The sequence below is a fragment of the Pseudochaenichthys georgianus genome, chromosome 17 (genome assembly GCF_902827115.2).
Source record: "Pseudochaenichthys georgianus chromosome 17, fPseGeo1.2, whole genome shotgun sequence".
Taxonomy (NCBI): domain Eukaryota; kingdom Metazoa; phylum Chordata; class Actinopteri; order Perciformes; family Channichthyidae; genus Pseudochaenichthys; species Pseudochaenichthys georgianus.
The window spans coordinates 30,393,747-30,413,180 of record NC_047519.1 but is presented as its reverse complement, the minus strand read 5'-3'; the positions used below and the strand labels follow the sequence as shown (position 1 = coordinate 30,413,180).

The following is a 19,434-nucleotide window of genomic DNA, read 5'->3' as shown; positions in this document are numbered from 1 at the left end:
CATATCCTTCAGAGAGGTTCAGTTAAAAAGAAGCTGCTGGCTGTTCAGCACCATAGACAGCGACTTCATGCATGGGCTGGTGCATGTATTTCTGTTTGGTTTTGTTAATATCTTTAATGCAATATGGGCTCCAATCAAGTTAAGTGGTCCTTTTCTACCTGCGTCAGTTTCTAAGATTTGTTTTACCGCCTTTTCTTCACTACAAACTGACATAATGCAGGCTATGTTGCTTGAATAGTCTGGTTTTAGATCCTTTCGCATACAAGGCAGGTTAAAAGATCTGCACTGTAAAACCCTATGCCATACTGTTGGGGTTTACGCTCTTCACTGGGCTACTACGAGCTGGAGAGAAGACGCATGCGTACTGACTTGAAGCAGCCGGTCGGGGAAAAAAGCCTTATGTGCCATCGGATGTAATCAAGGCAAAGAATTACCTCTTCTCGCTGTGCATACATGGTGAAAGTGTAAGTACTGGTAGCAAACTGGTTTATCATTGCACGGACATTTCGTAAGCGGAGCATTTGAGTCCGTTTCCCGGTAATTTTAAATGGCATGTCACTATCTTGCTGTACAGTGGGCTTTTAACAGATCTAGGCAGTGTCTTTTCGGTGGTTGTCCAGGGCGAAGAAGCTCTACGGTTCTTCATGGTGGCACTTTCCATTGATGTGTTGTGCAAGCGGCTAAAGCAATGGTTTCTGCAGATAAAATCGTTCAGGAGCCATTACGTCCCAGTGTCGTTCAAATGTCTGCTACGGTAAGATTGAAGAGGAATAGCGCTGTATTTGCTGTTATCATGATTTATTATTTTTGAATGGATACGACCACCCCCACCCCCCATTTCATCGTCTATAGTCAAGCCATAGCGTACTGCAATTGTGTCAGCTTTGAAGTACCCAACGCGTAAAATATGCCATTTGGCAGGACGCACGGAATCTGCAGCTGAAGCCTGTTCTGAATCTGAGTGAAACGGCGCGGATCCATTTTAGAAATGACCAAATGGTATTGTATTCACCGAAAGTCTGTGATAGAGCGATGCTCCGGTTATAGATTTGCAAGCTGCGCCTTCGGGCCCCCCTCCCATGTACAAAATCTCCTGACATTTTTATTTTTTTAAAGCATCGTTTCTTGAGTCAGGTAGTAGTCGGATTATGCCGTGTGTTGGGAGCGACAGCATTGTTACATAAATGACCTGACAGGATTTGGCAGCGTGTGACCTGGTGATGACACATTTGTTAAAATCAGACAAGAAGTCATTCTGTGAGCCAGTCTGTATATCTATAGGCCTATAATCCTTAATGGGGTTTCTGTTGATATAGAGTCACAATTATAACACAGTGGTTTCCCAAGGACATGATAGCCTAAATGTGCATGACAAATTGACACTTGACAAGTAAGAAATCCTGAGAAAATTGACAGATATTTACATTATTTTCGTGTGTATTTAATTTGTTTCTCCACTTGGGGCCCGGTGAGCTTTGCAAATCCTTTAATGCAATGCTGCAAAGCTTATACAAATGGGATGATTCAAATGTTGGATTATAATCATTGAGTCAATGGTCAACAAGCTTTCCATTTTACACATGCATTTGGAGTGTTTTGGGTAACATACAGCCAGTTTGAGATTAGTGGGACTAAAATGTGCTTGGCCAGTGCACATTTGGCAGCACAAAACCAAAATCGGCAAATTATTCTTCCATACTTCCCCCCTGATTCGAGCATTCCTTAACAGTGTGGCCTGCGGGCATGTCAGCACAAGCTCCTGCTAGAGCATCAGCAGCACTTCACTTCCTGCACGCATAACAAATACATAGGTGTCAACTGCTGAGTGGTACATTAAATACATCTAATTAACCTGCTGAAAGTGATCAAAAATGCTGATAAAATGGATGTCACAGTGTCCCACTCTACACTGTGCTGTCCTTGCATATTGCACTGGCACTAATTTGTATCATAGAACTCCATTGTGGGTCAAATTTGTTCAAAATTCCAGTTTTATGCTATTCCTGACATGTTTAACACTTAACACAGCGCCTCTCCCCTGTGTCTGTAGCCCATGGGATCAGAGCGGATGGAGATGCGAAAGAGGCAGATGTCGGTGCAGCAGGAGTCGGCAGCGGGAGAAACTGCACCATCCCAGCAGGACCAGCAGGACCAGCCGGGCCAGCCGGGCCAGGCTAACCCACGGGCATCAAATGCATGTTGCTTCTGTTGGTGCTGCTGCTGTAGCTGCTCCTGGTAGGTCTTCCAGGAGAACTCGCTGGTCGTGGCGCAGCACGGCCGACATTACTGCACACAGGAAATCACAGCCTGAGAAACTGTGTCTCAGCAGCAGGCTCCGGCTTGTGTCTATATGTTCTCGATATTTTTGCATGTCATCTGTGGACTCTTGTCCTGCAGCAACCTTTTTGCACGGCATTCAGTTAGTTATCTGCAGAAAATGTGAGCCCTTGAAATATCTATGTATTCATAATCTATCTGCTATAAGTATATAACCAAAATATTCTTTATCATATCTGACCAACAATGTAAAACCAAGAGATAAACAGTTACTTATGTAATCCAGCAAAAAAAGATATTTCAGAAACTAAAAACAGAAAAATGTTTCACATATTTTCCTTGAAAAATAACTGCATTAATAAAACAAAAGAATATTTTCAAAGAAAGGCTGCTGGGATAAATATAAATTACTCTATTTACAGTGGTAGTTGTATTTGCATGTATATAATGTTTATATTACACATACAGTAAGATAATTCGTTGGTAAGTAACACGATAAATGAATATGAAATGAAGGATGATAAATTATTTCATTATTCATTTTTCCTTGTCACTTTTAGGAATGAAGACCGGGATGAAAGGAACCGAAAGGCTTCTTATGACGTCAAGGAGGGGACCTCAGACTGTGAAGACTGGTCCGTTGATTTCACAGCACAAAAAATGCCAAAGTTAGTAAATGTTGAAATCACTCACTCATTCACACGTTGTCCATGCTCCCTGCAGCCCGATGCCCACGCTGGAGGAGGTGCACTCGTGGGGGCAGTCCTTCGATAAGCTAATGTGTTGCCCAGCGGGGAGGAACTCCTTCCGACAGTTTCTTCGCACCGAGTTCAGCGAGGAGAACATGCTCTTCTGGTTAGCCTGCGAGGAGTTCAGCAAAGATGCCAATAAAACCCCAGTAGAGGAGAGAGCTCGGGCCATCTATGAGGACTACATCTCCATCCTTTCGCCTAAAGAGGTATGACAGCTCTTAATATCACTGGTATGATAAACATGTGTTGAATTCAAACAAGAATCTTTATAATAAATAGAAAGATATAATATACTCCATTCTCTGGGGGAAATTCAGGTGTCCACCAACTCACATAATCTGTTTCAGCAAATACATTTAGATTAGTGACAACACACAATATACAAAGGTAGGCCTGATGGTAATAATTATAATAATAACATGTAAAGAAAACATTTAAAACAACTTTAAAGCAAACACAATCATAAAAATAGATAAAAGGTTAATTGAACCATTTTTGAATATGTTGAAGATTGACTATCTTGTCTTTATGGTTAAAGGTGGGGTATGTAATTTATTTCAGAAACACTTTTTGTTATATTCCATTGAATGCTCCATCCCGATAGCAATGAATATATTAAATGCTTTGACAATAAATACATAAAAATGTAATCTGTGGAAGCCGTAGCGCTGTAAAAAGCACGACCAATCATTTTAGCCGGCCCGGCTAAAATAACTGGATGGCCTACCTGCCTGTCAGCCTTCCATCTGTGCATAAACTTATCTCGTGCCCTCATTGGTCATGTGCGCATTCGTGTGTGTTGGAGGAGGGGCTCTGTAAGGAAGTGGCAGATTTCTTCCGGCTGTGTATTTTCAAATTCTAGCGCACTCGAGCTGGTTTCTCCAAAATGACCTACCCCACCTTTAATATGAAGCTACAGCTGGTTATCTTAGCTCAGCATAACACATTTAAACATAGGGAAACAGCTAACCTGGCTCTCTCCAAAGCTAACAAAATCCAGCAACCCGCACTTCTTAAACTGTACAAAACCCTATGCTATGCTATGCTAAGGAAACCTTGGATTATTTCTGGGCTCTAATCAGTTTCCAGGTAACCATTTTAGACAACTGGGAGTAACATTTTCCAGTTTAGAAATAATTAAAGCACATAAAGCAGCACATTGTCATTTGTACACTTTGTTGAAATGGAATCAAACAGATGAGATAACATGCTAAGGTGCAGAGGGGCTGGGAGGTGGATGTTGTCTGTAGACGGAGTCAGGCTAGCTGTTTACTTCATTTTCCATCTTTGTGTTATCTAAGCTGGAAGACAGAGTGATATCAATATACTTAAAGTCTCAGTAAGAGAACAAATAAGATATCCATTAGAATGCCATTTTTCTCCAGACTGTCACTGAGAATGTGCACATGCAGTTCTCTCTAATTGAAACCCCTGTTCTTGACTCCCAGGTGAGCCTTGACTCCCGTGTGCGTGAAACGATCAACAGGAACATACAGGAACCCAACTTGCAAACCTTTGAAGACGCCCAGGTGCAGATCTACACACTAATGCAAAGAGACTCGTATCCTCGCTACATGAACTCCTCAGCCTACAAAAACCTGCTCAACACTCTGTCAGAGCAGTCCCCCGAATCTTAGGGTGGTGATGACCTGTGATATTTTAACTCTCTTTACCCCCCTCCCAATTCCCCCCTATCCTTATCCCCCTTTTTTTCAAATGTTTCTTTGTATGTTCAGTGTAGGATTACATGAACCGGGCCTCGGGCCTGGCCCCTCCCAGGGAACTCAGCGCTATTGTGATCTGCACCTGACCGACGACACTCAGGTCTCAAAATCTCCCGAGGGCTCGACATCACAAGTACTGCTACAGATCAACATAGCAAAACACTCCAAAGGAATATGAATACATTTTGTTTCCGTTTAATTTTTCTTTATTTTGATAGAAATAATCTATTTTATTTGTGTTCAGAGTTTTTTATGGTCTGTTGTTTTTTTGTATGATTGTTTTGGGGGGGAAATGATTCCTACTGTAGACTATATATTTATGAGTTTGTAAATAGTAAAAATTGAATTGTGGGTACTTTATGTAGAGACGCCTGGTTCTATTTACTGCGTATGAAAATCAAAGCTCAAGTCAAAGGCTACGTGTTAGCTCTACTTGCAGGCAGCTTTGTGGGGTATTAATGATTTTACCTTGGTTTTACCCTGTTTTGTTACCTAACCTCACACTTTGGTACCTGTGACAGCGACTTGGCAACTCCAGTTAGTGTAGAAGGTGTGTGTGGTTGAAACTGCCGTAACAGAAAGGGACGATAGCTCAAAATCAATGATAGAAGAGTATTTATAAAGTATTATCTCAGTGCACCTCATATATTTAATTTAGTTTTACCAGAACCTAAGCAATTCTATTTACCAGATAAAGTATTTTTTATTTATTGATATTTATTGCCAATACAGAAAAATGACAAGTACAGATTATATTGAAGCTCTCTGGTGAAGTCAACGATAGTGTACCAAATTGATTATTAATTTATGATATGGTTGTAAACTTTTAATTTGCTTGATACAGTTGGATTGAAGGATCTGTTCACTAAATGTAAAGCTACAATAAGAGACTGCTCAGAATAAAGACTCACTACAGGGGTAACAGCTAGCATTGCTCTGTCTAAAGGTAACACAATCTGCCTATCTTTATAACATATCTTTTTTTCCTCTATATGTTTCCCCTTTCCAGTCTTATTTATTGCACAGACATGAGAGTGGTATTTACTTCTCAAAAAAAGCAAATAAGCACATTTCTTACAAATAACAGCTTAAATTCTACATATCTGTACATTTGTATATTTTCTCTAGACAATTGATTGACATATTTAGCTGACAATTGTCTGAAGTCATCCATTGGAAGTCTAACACCTACTCTATGTTACCTATAAGAGTATACATAGTTCATTATAGGATTTTTAAAAAAGAAGAGAGATTTCTCTATAAATTACAGACGGGTAAAATAATACGTAATGTGTGAGGCTGATCTTTTCTGACAGCAGGAAGAGATGTCTGCGTATCATCCTTCAACATATTTACTTAAAAAAGCTCACATGCAATATGAAAACGACTTCAGATTGAAATAGGCGCTGGGGTCAACACCAAAGCTACCACATAAACTGTGTTTTACCAGAGCGTTTCCATTGGCAAAAATTGGAGTTGCCAAGTATTAAATACTTTTATGAATTCTGTTTTTAGTTGGATTACTTTGTTGCCTCACAAACATGTCACTCAAAGACAAGATCCTCACATGGGGAAGTGCCTTGGCATTCAATTTTATGACATCTTTCTCATGGGCAACAGATGTTTTCAGACTCTTACCAGAAGAGGGGTTACTGGAGCAGGAGGCCAGTTTACTGGATCGACCCTTTCTTGGGCTAAATTATTGCATGTGTTTTGTCTTGATTTCTTAGTCGTGACAACATCGGTCCATTTTAGTAACACTACCCAACACTTTGGTGGATGGTGATGATAACACATGTCTTTATTTGCTCAAGAGATCAATGGATAGGGCTGTTTGAGGGGAACTTCTGCCAACCTGTGTGCTTTGAGGTGGCACTTCTACTTGTCTTAGAGTTAATTACACTTACTACGTGCAATTTGAGCTGATGGATACACCGTGCAGATCAACCTCAAAACACAATCTAAGCCAATGGTTTGGAGTGATGCCTATAAATGTTGTTTTTTTTCTTTTGTTTACTATATGAAATGTGTTATTTTGCGCTGAGTTTACTGAAGAATGCATTTCTAAAAAAACTAATAATGTGAATGTTTACAGTATATGGTTTAGTTTTTTTTTTCTGCTACTCTCCAAGAAAATAAAGACTTGTGGGCATTTTGATTAAGATAAAATAAAGCACAATAATTTTACTGACTCTCGTATGATTTGATCGTAAAGCTACACTACACAACCATAAAGTACTCAAACGTTCCTAAAAAAACAAGAAATCTAAACACTACTCAAAATCTTACTTAAACATTAAAGGAATGTAATGCAACAGCTGATTAATTAAGATATTGGTCTGAAGGTAAACATGAGCAAAATACGTCAATAGGAACGTGTAAGTTGAAATGTTTTCAGTACAGATGTTTTCCCCAAATATTGGGGGGCTTTCTCCATCAAACGAATGGATCAGGTGCATCTAAATAAAGAAAATCACAAATTTGATTCTTGTTCATGAGCTGAGTTGGTTAACTCGATTAAATATCGACTAAATATGATTCAATTGAGTAAGAAGCTACGGGTCATATCACGCAAGCATAATAGTACACAAGGATAACAGCTTGTTCCACACTTGAGCTTCATATTGAAACAGTAGCTTTTAAAATTACATTGTTGAGGCCCTACTCAAGATTATACTTTAAGCTATTAATTCAGTTTGTACAATTCTAATAATATGTAGCGGTAAATTATCTTTCAATTAATTTGCAATCAAGCTAAATGCAAGTAAAAATTGACAGAAATATTTTCACTAAGCTTGTGAGTTACATTACATGACAAATGTTAGATGCTTTTACCCAAAGCGACTTCGGACACTCAATACTGTGGGCAATCCCCTCAGGAGCCATTTGTGGTGAAGTGTCTTTCCCAGGGACACAGTGGGGATTGATCCAGCGTCCCCCCCGTCCGAAAATCAACGCACTAACATACTGAGCCACACCCTCATCATAGTGTGTGAACCTTAAGCATGGTTCAGTTTCATACAAAATACTTAGTTGTGCTCCTTGTAGTGAGAAACGGCCATTTTCTTATCCCACTATTTGTAGTCTTCGTGAACATGGGACTGCTGTTTTCTTCTATGATTATAATAGAAAAGACCAACAAAAACCTAAATATAATAGGATGAGAAAAAGGGTTTGACAGATTCGGAACATTTAGGGCACAAACAGGTTGCTTTTTAAATTAGTAGCTATTCCAATACTTTATTATTGTATCCATGAAGACTTACTCAAAGATTAAACACACTTATTGGTGTGTGTTCAGGTTGTGTGAAGACTACACAACGGCTGGTCACCATAGAGTTTTTGCACCTGGCAGTTAAAAAACAAAAACCAAGAGGAAGGGGAAACAATTGTGTGTCTCCTGGTTCTGCCAATGACATTACCCGGTCCCTCAGCAGATTAATATTCATCACATCCACTTTGATGTGATGAATAATGCGCACACGCGCGCGCGCACACACACACACACACACACACACACACACACACACACACACACACACACACACACACACACACACACACAGGACACCAAAGTCTAATGAAAAGCACTTGTTTTTTAATCAAATGGATTACACTTTTATTGGGAAATTAAATAAAAACAATTCCATGTCGTGAGGGAAAAGCAAAAAACAACATTTCTCAAAGTGTTAAAACTACATATAAAAAAATGCAGATAAAAGAAATTGAGACAAGATCGATCGCATATATCTGACAGTGACAAAACAACTAATGACAATAGTAAAATATTTGGGGGGAGGGCTTTTGGGTGACTTCAACCTATGAACCGGATATTTATATCAAACGGTAACCTGTGGCATCTCTGTATGGCATGGTGTGTACTATGTACCACAAAATACAAAGCTCCAATGTGTTGCAGAGACACAATCTGGTCAGGGAATTTGCTACTTGTCGGGAGTGTCGCGCAGATTCAGCAGAACTGTAAAAAAACAAAGACATTATTAATACCAAGACAATGCAATATTTACATTTAAACACTGATTATAATAAGCCATGAAGGGGCTGGTAGGGGGGGAATATAAATCAACAAAGACCATCATTTGTTTTAATTTTAATTTTAAAAACTATTCCTAGACTCGACTCTCAATCATCAAACTGATGAAATTGCAGTGATTAAATAAATGTTGATTTAATTTACAAATATTGGTTTTTACCATGGATATACCACTTTACAATGAGACTACCCTTATAAAGGATTCATAAATGGGTTATAATTGGGTTATGAATTAGGTTGTAAACACTTTATTAATCATTAAGAACCATTTATAAACCAGTTCTAACAGTTTTCATACATCAACACAGGCTCACTATTTGGCAAGATGACTAAGCCTTATATTGGCTACTTAGCGAGAATCAACTCGGTGAGCAACAGATACTAAGGATGCTGGCTGATGAAGAAGACGAAGTAAGCTAGGTAGCCAATATAAGGCTTAGCAGTACAGATACATGTGGGCTCACTATTTGGCAAGCAACCAGTCACAGTCGCCCTGTTTATCTCATGTCTTATAAAAGCTTATTAATGATTTATAAAGTGTTCACAACCTAATTAATAAATGAATTACAAACTATTGGTAAACCCTTTATAAGGGTAGTCTTATTGTAAAGTGGTACCATAACTAACGAACTCAAATGTACAAATCGAGATGAATTCAAACTACAACACGAGATATATGTAGACGTTGTGCACGTTACAATTGTCTTAATCATCATTAAATCTATCAATTGGTTATTTTACTAAATTCAGAAATTCTTTAATCTATCAAATGTAAATTATAAAAGAAGAAGAATTGTAATAAGGCAACAAAATAAACAGTTTTGATATTAGCTTGATATTTAGATTAACACCTAAACCGATTATCTGTGAAACACATTTCTGTTTCTCGACTTGATTTATCATTTCAGCTTTATTTAATATGCAACAACATTGAGGCGTCACCAGGTGGCAGACTTCGGTGTCAACTAGCATTTAGTTCAGCAAAAGTGGGATTACATATGAAAAGGTGAGCAGTTGAAGTCTGCATGGAGAGTGGACCAAATGGTCTCGATCTTTTATCTAAGTAAAAACTAAAAAATAAAGATTCTTGATGCCCTTAGTCAACAGAGCGTGAACCAACATACCTTCCATCGATTTCCGCAATCATTGCAGAAGACAAACGTGGTCATCGGTTCATCAGCACTGCGAGTTTGAACCTGGAAAAGACAGAAACATTCACAATCCATTTATAACTAATCAAACTGCAGTTTAGACTGATTTCAAAATCATGAAAAGTACATTTTGCTCTTTACTAAGTTGAGTTACATGATGAACATGAAGTCAAACCAATATAATATTAATGTAACCAACCTATTTTAATTAAGTCAATTCATATACATCAACAGGTATTTACAGCACTATTCAAGGTCTTTCAAGGCACCTAAATCTAAAATGTTAATGCCTTTATCATTAAATGTAAAATGTTAATATAAATGCAATTGTAAAGTTCAATGTGTAAAGAATTCCTTTATAGCCGTTATTCATAACCAGCTGTTTATATTAACTTTGATTGTGTGTTTGGATCCTGGTTATTTAATACTTAGCTAGCTCCAGTCCGCTCCAGGCATTCTGTTTTATAACAAATACGACAAACAAATATTGAAAGACTTTTGGTTCACATGACTGGTTGTGTATATTGAACACCGAATGATATCGAAAATTAAGAACTTTTCAAAATAAAAGCTTTCCATACCTTGATAACATTACGGTCAAAATCTTGCATTTGCCATCTTTCAAGACTTTTAATAAACCCAGTACTTTTTGTTGTTGTTGCAATGAAATGAATTATCACAACACCTTGCGTTTACTCTCCCAATGAGATGTAATCTCTTGTTGAACCAATTTTACCATCAACCATAACATCCTTCTTTTACAGCAGGGGTGTCCAAACTACGGCCCGGGTGCCAAATGCGGCCCACAGGCCATTTTGAATCGGCCCTCAGCTAATTCAAAAGGTATAATGCAATATGGCCCACAAATGAAACTTGTATTGTCTTTTACATTATTACATTACATTGCATTTAGCTGACTCTTTTATCCAAAGCGACTTACAATAAGTGCGTTCGACCCACAAAATACAAACTTGAAGAAAACAGAATTATATAAGTACACCAGGTTTCATAGAGCCAAAACATTTCAAGTGCTTCTCCACTAGCTTTAGGTAAGCCAGTCCTTTATTAGTATATAAGTGCTTTGTTAGTAATTCTCTCGCTCGAAGTGGAGTCGAAAGAGATGAGTTTTCAGTCTGCGCCGGAAGATGGGCAAGCTATCTGCTGTCCTGATTGCTGTCTTGTATTGTAAAGCATTGTATTGTACTTCTTAAATATATATGTAAACATCTGTTACACAGTAGTATTCATGTGTTAATAAGCCCACTTCCAAATGAATCCCATCAATTAAAGTTGAAAACATTTTCTAAAAAAGCCTAATAACTTGTTTCCATATCCAGCTTCATATTTCCCCTTATTATAAGCAATCTGAGGCTTCTGTCTTAAGGAATGAGCTGCAAACAAAAACAATTAAACCCTCTGGAGAGCTGTGATGTTGGCTGTTTTTTCTTAAAGCATTTTCAAGTATAAAGCATAATTTGCCTACACTTGATTGATTTTGCGAACTTACAACTCAACTTATGAGGCAAAATACCTCTCCTCTAGTGAGTGGCCCAGCCCTTCATATATTTTTCTGTATGTGGCCCTCGGAGAAAAAAGTTTGGACACCCATTTTACTGCAACAGTTCAAATGAAGCATGAATGGCCCTCCGTACCTGTGTGTAGGTGCAGCACTTCCCCTTGCACTTTCCACAGGTGAATAGATCCGTCTGACAGCCTCCTGTGGTGGCCATCTGGTGTTCCCGGACAGCCTCTTTGGTCAAATTCTTTCTCATTTCCTTCAGCTCATCACTGGCCATATCCTACAGAAACAGAAGTCAGTCAATCTTTATGTTTCATGTATTCAAAACAATAGATACACAGCCCTGTGACCAAGTTAAATGATCAACAAAGAGATTCAATGTAAGAAGAACAACAGTGTTGGATTATCTCTACTTCTGACTGTGTGCCAGTTCCAGGATCTTTAACACACCTCTGCGGTCATCTTAGCCATCCGCTCAGGGGACACATTCCCGCAGAGCACTGTCCTCCTTAAATTCGGGTTCTTTACATCCTTTAAGTTCGAGATTCGGCTCCGCACACGGTTCTTGTATCTCATGTCTGTGTTCTTAAACTCTTGAAAGATAAGTGGTAGCAAGTCAAGGAATACGATGTTGCAATGGGTTTAAAAAAAGATAATCATCTGGAAACCTTAACGTGACAAAACATGTTTAACACAAATTAATCACATTAACAACTCTGACCCAAACTTCCTGTAATTCCATGAATACAAATGTACCATGACCTGCACGGCAGCAAAGAGGCAAACACAGTAAAGGGACTTTTTCTGCTGATTATAAAAGAGCAAGCTCAAAACAACTTTTATATCTATTACATTACATGTCACTTGTTAGACGCTTTAATCCAAAGCGACTTACATACTCAATACTGTGGACAATCCCCACAAGAGCAATTTGGGATGAAGTGTCTTGCCCAGGGACACAACGACATGTGACCCCCTGATCCGAACACCAATACACAACCCACTGCACCACACGCATCTACAGCTTAAAAAGCTTAAAGGTTCTCCTAAATACCAAATGCCTTGGCCAGGTCAGTACATACTGCTTCCAAACACACTTTCCATTCAATGTTAAGGATATTTTCCTCGATCTGCGCGCCCAGTTCATCACAATCAGCACCAATAGCAATATGATCATCTGAAAAACACAAGGTAAATAGTAAGAGGCAGTGTACAAAATTATGAAAAATACAGTTCAAAAGGGTAATAGTAACAAACCACAATAACATACAGTATATCCTATGTAAAATGTGTTTTCCATATGATATATACCAACATATATTACCTCCAGTCTGCAGTGCTTGGGTCATCAGCTCTCGGCACTTGAGCCTGATAGAGTCAGAGGTGCCTGAGGCGCGAGGAAAAGTCGGGATCAATGAGTTGGATGAAACGTCAGCGCGTTCACTCTTGCTGCTGGAGTTACTGCTGGAGCTGCTGTGGGAGCAAGGAGAGAAGAGAACTTGAATTCTGAGAAAAATATGAAAACGTTTAGCAAACGGCAACAAATCTCTGCTGACGCTTAGTCACAATAGGTGTAAAGCAATAGAGAACCGCAGTGACGTCCTAAAACCCGGAAGTAAGTTAGCATTTTTACCACGTCCGGTTCCTTCGATAAAAAGCAATGCAATTTCTCCATAGGATTTTGGAAAATAGCTGGAAATAAGGTCTGTGGTTGACACGAATTGAAGAGACAGATCACGTTTTGTTCTACGACATTAAATCCATCAGCAGTGACCCCGCTGGTGATTTTTGAAGAGTTTACATGTCTGAAAAACGATGGTTGTTACCGAGTGGCTGAATAGGACTACAGAAGTTGTCCAGGCCGTTTTACGTCATTACACCGAACACGTAAAACACTCCCGCTAAGTTTGTTTGCCCTGTTCTGCTTGAAAGCAAGTACCTGCCTCCTGCAAACTGTTCAAACAAACGCTTCAACTTGTACCATTTACAATCTGTATGTTTGAATATGGATCTTAAGTTGGCGTGACGTTGAAGCAGCGACCCTGCTGTAGTTCGTTTATAGCATAACGTTAGCATTTTGCGACTAGATTTATGCTTCGAAAATTATAAAAGTAGGGTAGACATGTGGAGATTATCCGGCTGAACAAAACGTGATCCGTCTCTTAAATGTGTTTCAACCACAGACCTTATTTCCAGCTATTTTCCAAAATCCTATGGAGAAATTGCATTGCGTTTTTGATGAAGGAACCGGAAGGAGTTTACATCCGGGTTTTAGGACGCGTCACTGCGGTTCTCTATTGTATATTATTATCACTCTTGTTACCCTTCTTCTTTTGCCTCTGGACTTCCCTGCGAGGGAGAAGAAGGCGTTGTTTGCTCTTTCCTCTTTTCATCTGACGTTTTATCTCCACCAGTAGGCTCATCTGGAGAGAAAGAGAATAACAGAAGGGAAAGCAACATTAGATATTTGTTACGTCAGTGCTTCCTAATGCCAGTCAGCTGAATAGCTCTGCATTTAGAAGAAATTGCCAAACCCACAAAGTTTCTTAAATTGTTGCCTATAATGTATATATATGGGTGGAGAAGAGTGACGGATTATTTAGCATTATGGACAATATCATAATCAGATAGTAATTCCCCTCAGAGAAAAACTGTCGTGGAAGAACCTCTTGGGTTGAAATGAGAAACCTACCTAAAAGCTTCTTCCATGACTTGATCAGGGACTTGGCTAGAGATGTCACCTCGTCGTCTGTGCTCTGCTTGCGGATGGCGTTAACCGACATCCCGATTCTGGTAGACTGTGGAAAGACACTGTGTCAGAGCTCCAGGCTTTGAGAAGCGACAGTGAGCCGTGAGAATACATGAGCAAAGATACCTGAAGCAGCTCGAGAGTCATGGGGATACTTCGCAGCTCCTTCAATAAGTCCAAAGCCCCGGCCTGCAGAGGAGATTTAAATTTGATATATTAACAACAGCAATTCAGACGTAAGAAAGATGTTGACTAGTTTTCCTTTCTGTCTATTTTGTCTATGGGACATTGTACAAATATGGGACATTAGACATACAAAGCTGCAATGAGATATACAGACATTAATAGATGTTAACAGACTTGGTATATAATGTAGTGGTTCTTTTAGTGGCAGTTTTGTAGGTATTTGTGTGACACTGTGGACAGAGGGATGCCCCGGGGAGGAGGAATACATACATAGCAATAGCAATAATGTTAGTGTGTAAGTAAATCAATAATAATAATAAAGTAAAAACAAACAAGAAAACCAACAAAAATAGAGTTTGTTTACTTCTGGGAGGAAGTGGTGTAAATCGGGTTCCTATCTTTTTGTAATTGGTGTCATTCTCTACTAATATTATTCAAATAGCTTTATTGGCATCACCTGAATGACATCGTGCTTAAAGAAAACAATAATAAAAAACAAGTTCAAAATCAACAATTATAAGTTAAACTGTACACTACTCAATTGACAGTAAAGGAAACAGCAACTGTCCGGATAATTGATTCTTCATTCTAGTTGATTTTCAAGCAAAACAACGAACATTAGCTTGGAGTAGCTTCTCAAATGTGATACATTGGTACTTTGTCACTATAATATATTCAGCAGTGTTATCAGAAACGAATCTGACCGTTACCTCTAGCCCCAGTAGCGTTGGATTACATGTAGTACAATAACAGTAGCTAGGAGGCTAACAGTTAACCATAACAGTTAGTTAACGCACTAGCTAATGTTAGCCGCTTGCAAAACACTACTGAAATCTTAGTTTTTATTGAAGGAATGATTGCAGATGTTGATTTCTAACTAGCTACTTAATTTAGCTCTTCTTTAAATCACCACACTACATCCAATATGTTATTACGCTGCAAGGCATAACGTTAGCAAGGACTGCTAAGTGGCTAGCTGCTGGCAACACATATAACTACATGTTGTTAGGGGTAACAGTCCCGTAAATAGGTTAGAGAAAATACTCAACATTTAGAATCGTGTTTACAATCACTCAACAGGTTTGAGGGTGAATTAGATGCACAGTAGGTAGCTAACCACATAACAACAATCCATTAGCGCCAATGTTAGCGGGTAGTAGGAACCCATTTTTCTCACCCCATTTTTCTTCTGCGCCATTTTATCCATTTTCTTCGCAATTCTGATGATCTCCTCTTCCTCCTTTTTACCCATGTTGAGTGATCCGATTGTATACAAAAGTCGGGAGAAATGGGGATTGAAAATTCCCGACAAAGAACACGCCGAGAGAAGTGAGAGCAGCGGCGTCTACTTCAGGGACCAAAACCGCAGCAGACCTGAGCAGTCGATGCATGATGGGTTCAGGGGCAGTTAATCGAGACGAAACCCAAGATTCCTCAGGACAGTGGGCACATGTGAGAGCCCAGATGGGTTTATTCCAGTCTATGGATTATTCAGAGGTGGGAGAAGTACTCAGATCTTGTATTTAAGAGAAAGTAGAAATAACAGACGGTACCAAGTAAAGGTCCTGCATTCAAAAGGTTAATCAAGTACAAGTACAACAGTTAAGTACGGTACTAGAGTAAATGCACATTGTTATTCCCACCGCTCTGCAGTGGTGGGAAAAAGTATTCAGATTCTTTACTTGAGTAAAAGTACTAAAACTACACTGTAAGAATACTCAATTCATAGTAAAAGTATTTAAATACGACAAGGGAAATGTACTTATGGAGTGAAAGTAGTCTTTGCAGAAATACATATTTAAATATTTAAAACATTTTTTAAAGCAGAAGCAGCTAATCTTTACATTTAAGGAGCTTGAACTATGAAACATTTTTGAACAAACGTCTCCAATTTATTTTTTAGTGAGACCTGTGAAGACACCATTGCAGTAGTCGAGTCTACTGAAGATAAAGGCATGGACAAGTTTTTCCAAATCCTGCTGTGACATTAGTCTTTTAATCGTAGATATATTCTTTAGGTGATAGTAGGCTGATTTAGTAACTGTTTTAATGTGACTGTTGAAACTCAGGTCAGAGTCCATGACTACACCTAGATTTCTGGCTTTATCTGTTGTTTTGAACATTGCAGACTGAAGCTCAGCGCTAACTTTTAAACGTTCTGCCTTGGCTCCAAAAACCATTACCTCAGTTTTATCTTTGTTTAATTGGAGAAAGTTCTGACACATCCAGTCATTGATTTGTTCAATGCACTTACTCAGTGTTTGAATTGGAGCATAGTCTCCTGGTGAAATTGTTACGTACATTTGTGTGTCATCTGCATAGCTATGGTAACTTATTTTGTTGTTCTTCATTATCTGAGCCAGTGGTAGCATGTAGATGTTAAAGAGAAGAGGCCCCAAGATGGAGCCTTGAGGAACCCCACATGTCATATTTGTCAACTCAGATGTGTATTTACCTATAGAAACAAAGTTGTTTCTATCCTTTAAGTACGATTCAAACCAATTTAGAACTGTTTCCGAAAGTCCCACCCAGTTTTCCAGTCGGTCTAGTAATATGCTGTGGTCAACAGTGTCAAACGCAGCACTGAGATCTAATAATACTAACACTGAAGTTCTGCCACTGTCTGTGTTTAGGTTTAGGTTGTTGGAAAAGGTTTTCCGTTCCATATGCCGTGTGCCGGCAAAAGATGAATAGTGAATATCGCCAAGTAAAGGACAACAATAACACGAGTGGTGCGGGTAGGAAACAATGGAAGTGGTTCGACTTGTTGGACCAGATGTACGGCCATAGACCGGCCAACGTTGGGAGGGAGGGAGGCCTGGACTCTGCAACGGCTTTACTGGAGTCCCTGCAAGGTACGCTCACTTCTAACAAAGAAGTCTATTTTATCCTTACATTAATGTTCGACAACCCATGCTTTTATGGAGCCCCGAAGAGCTACATAGCTAGCTAAGGCAGATAGCCTAGGCAGATAGCCTTAGCTAGAGCTATTGTTTTCTAACACCATATGTGCCATTGTTTACGTTCAGTTTTTCTTTTCTATAGTTGTTGTTGCTATTTAGTATTGTGCTGCAGTAGTTTGTGGAATTAACAAGTCATTTTGCTGTTCTAGATGATTACATTGGGACTCGTGAGGAGGAACATTCCCGAACAACGGTTGATGGCAGTGTTCCGTCCACATCGTCATCGAATCCAGAACGGACCCCAGCCAAAGAATCGACACCAACTCAACCACCAACACCGAGTGCCATCACCACACCGCAGCGTGTGGTTCTAGGTAAGAAATAGAAATGGCAAAACGACTGGAATTGTGTTTTGTTTTTTTAAACCTTGGATCATCCATCGTCAGTAATTAAAATAAGCTATACCACTGTGTGGAAATGCTCTGTTACAAGTAAAGTCTTAGCTAGTAAGCAGCTAGTACAGTTGTGTGTGACATCCCATCATATACATATATTTATATTCATTATCAACACGCTGGACATAATGTAATTCACTTTCACAATCATTGTAAACATCTAGGGCCAGAACTTTCTTTAGGTCACCTTACTGTTGTTCTGTTTATACATGTTATTCTTATATCCTTGTGTGACCTGTACCTGTCCTGTGTTTTTTCCTTATTGCTAATTATTATCTTATTGTCACCCAGGCAAGAGGAAACGAGGAGGAGAGGATCGGGCCCAGCAGGAACGGCACCATGAACAGCACATGGCCCAGCAGGAACGGCACTTGGACTGGGCCAAAGTGTCTGCTGAGCGGAGATGGGAGTTAGATGCGGCCTTGACCCTAACCCTAACCCTGTGTTCATCGTCCATAACATACGCCTGCCCATACCATAACCCCACCACCACCATGGGCCACTCAATTCACAACATTACCCTATTTCAACACCTGAAATAACACAACTAATTAATAAAAATCTACTAGCACACACAACATTAGCCAGGAACAATTACAAATTATTAAAACATTAGGTAACAGCCAACACATAGTCATCAAACCTGCAGATAAGGGGGGCCAAATAGTCATACAAGATAGGGACAATTATATATTGGAAGCACATAGGCAGTTAAATGACAACACATACTACAGATCACTGACACACCCACTTCAATTGGAAACACAAACACTAGTTAGGGACATTACAGCAACACTAACAAAATCATAAACAAAAAGAAAAAACAATATGTGGATGGTCCGGAGGAGCCCAGACCCCGCCTCTTCTACCTGCTCCCCAAGATCCACAAGCCTGTGGAGATGTGGACGGTCCCCTCTGTGGTTCCGGTCGGCCGCCCCATCATCAGCGACTGCGGTTCAGAATCCTACAAAATAACAGAATACATCGATCATTTTATTAATCCCCTATCAAAACTCCACCCCAGTTATCTCAGAGACACTTATGATTTTGTTAACAAAATAAAAAACCTCACAGTACCCAGCCACACTCTCATTTTCTCCAAAGACATAAGCCGCGTTCACACTGCGGTACTTTTCCCACAAAGGTTCATGCGAACTTAGTTCATGATCGCGTTCACACCAAAAAGAGCCGGTACTAAAAGTAGTTCATGCGAACCTTTTTACCCCCTCGAAAGTCCCTGCTAGAGAGCAGGGACTTTCGAGCGGCTCTTTTTTGAGAAAAGAGCTATATTCCTGATTGGCTGGACGGATTGCAAACCACGCCCCGTAAAACTCCCAAAAAGTGTTGTGAAGCCGCCATTTTATTATCCTCGCATTAGCATTATTAGCATTAGCATTAGCCCAGCGCAGAAACGCAGAGAGACTAACTCAGGGGTTGGCAACCCGCGGCCGACGGGCCGCATGCGGCCCTTTAAGCCCTCTGCTCTGGCTCCCTTGAGTTTAGACAAAAATAAGAAGGAAATAAAATAAAAGTATTTGTAGGACTATTTATATTTTGTTGCATGGTTGAAAATGTTTCGTATCTTGTATTTTGAGGTGATACTGTGACACATAAATAAAAAACAAAACGGTTTTAATTAGGTCAACTCAGAGCTATTTAATAGA

General features: G+C 39.4%; 2 protein-coding genes across 3 annotated transcripts; one reads left to right on the top strand and one right to left on the bottom strand.

Annotated features, from left to right (window-relative positions):
* The first annotated feature begins 270 nt into the window (after positions 1 to 270).
* Positions 271 to 6,952, top strand: rgs20 (regulator of G protein signaling 20). Of its 2 annotated transcripts, XM_034103785.2 has the most exons (6): positions 271 to 464; positions 702 to 754; positions 2,051 to 2,235; positions 2,838 to 2,912; positions 3,001 to 3,235; positions 4,478 to 6,952. In XM_034103785.2, the coding sequence occupies exons 2-6, from the start codon at positions 743 to 745 to the stop codon at positions 4,664 to 4,666; spliced, it is 696 nt and encodes a 231-aa protein (XP_033959676.1). In that variant the 5' UTR covers positions 271 to 464; positions 702 to 742; the 3' UTR covers positions 4,667 to 6,952. The 2 variants fall into 2 exon arrangements, with proteins under 2 accessions (XP_033959676.1, XP_033959677.1); XM_034103786.2 differs by lacking the exon at positions 702 to 754.
* Positions 6,953 to 8,329: 1,377 nt separating this feature from the next.
* On the bottom strand, positions 8,330 to 15,805 carry tcea1 (transcription elongation factor A (SII), 1). The gene is made up of 10 exons (XM_034104462.2): positions 15,590 to 15,805; positions 14,353 to 14,415; positions 14,170 to 14,275; positions 13,801 to 13,900; positions 12,802 to 12,950; positions 12,598 to 12,654; positions 11,928 to 12,082; positions 11,611 to 11,757; positions 9,932 to 10,003; positions 8,330 to 8,732 (listed from the first exon to the last, which is right to left on the bottom strand). Exons 1-10 carry the CDS (start codon positions 15,662 to 15,664, stop codon positions 8,724 to 8,726), a joined length of 933 nt encoding a protein of 310 aa, XP_033960353.1. The 5' UTR covers positions 15,665 to 15,805; the 3' UTR covers positions 8,330 to 8,723.
* Positions 15,806 to 19,434: the final 3,629 nt, after the last annotated feature.

What these genes read in the sequence shown, in the direction of transcription:
- rgs20 (XM_034103785.2), top strand. An exon ending in ACCTCAGACTGTGAAGACTG is followed by an intron (nt 2,913 to 3,000) that starts GTCCGTTGATTT and finishes TGCTCCCTGCAG; the next exon opens with CCCGATGCCCACGCTGGAGG. An exon ending in CCATCCTTTCGCCTAAAGAG is followed by an intron (nt 3,236 to 4,477) that starts GTATGACAGCTC and finishes CTTGACTCCCAG; the next exon opens with GTGAGCCTTGACTCCCGTGT.
- tcea1 (XM_034104462.2), bottom strand. Translation starts at nt 15,664, where the DNA reads ATGGGTAAAAAGGAGGAAGAGGAGATCATCAGAATTGCGAAGAAAATG. An exon ending in CCAGAGGCAAAAGAAGAAGG is followed by an intron (nt 12,951 to 13,800) that starts GTAACAAGAGTG and finishes TTGCTCCCACAG; the next exon opens with CAGCTCCAGCAGTAACTCCA. An exon ending in TGGCTAAGATGACCGCAGAG is followed by an intron (nt 11,758 to 11,927) that starts GTGTGTTAAAGA and finishes CTGTTTCTGTAG; the next exon opens with GATATGGCCAGTGATGAGCT.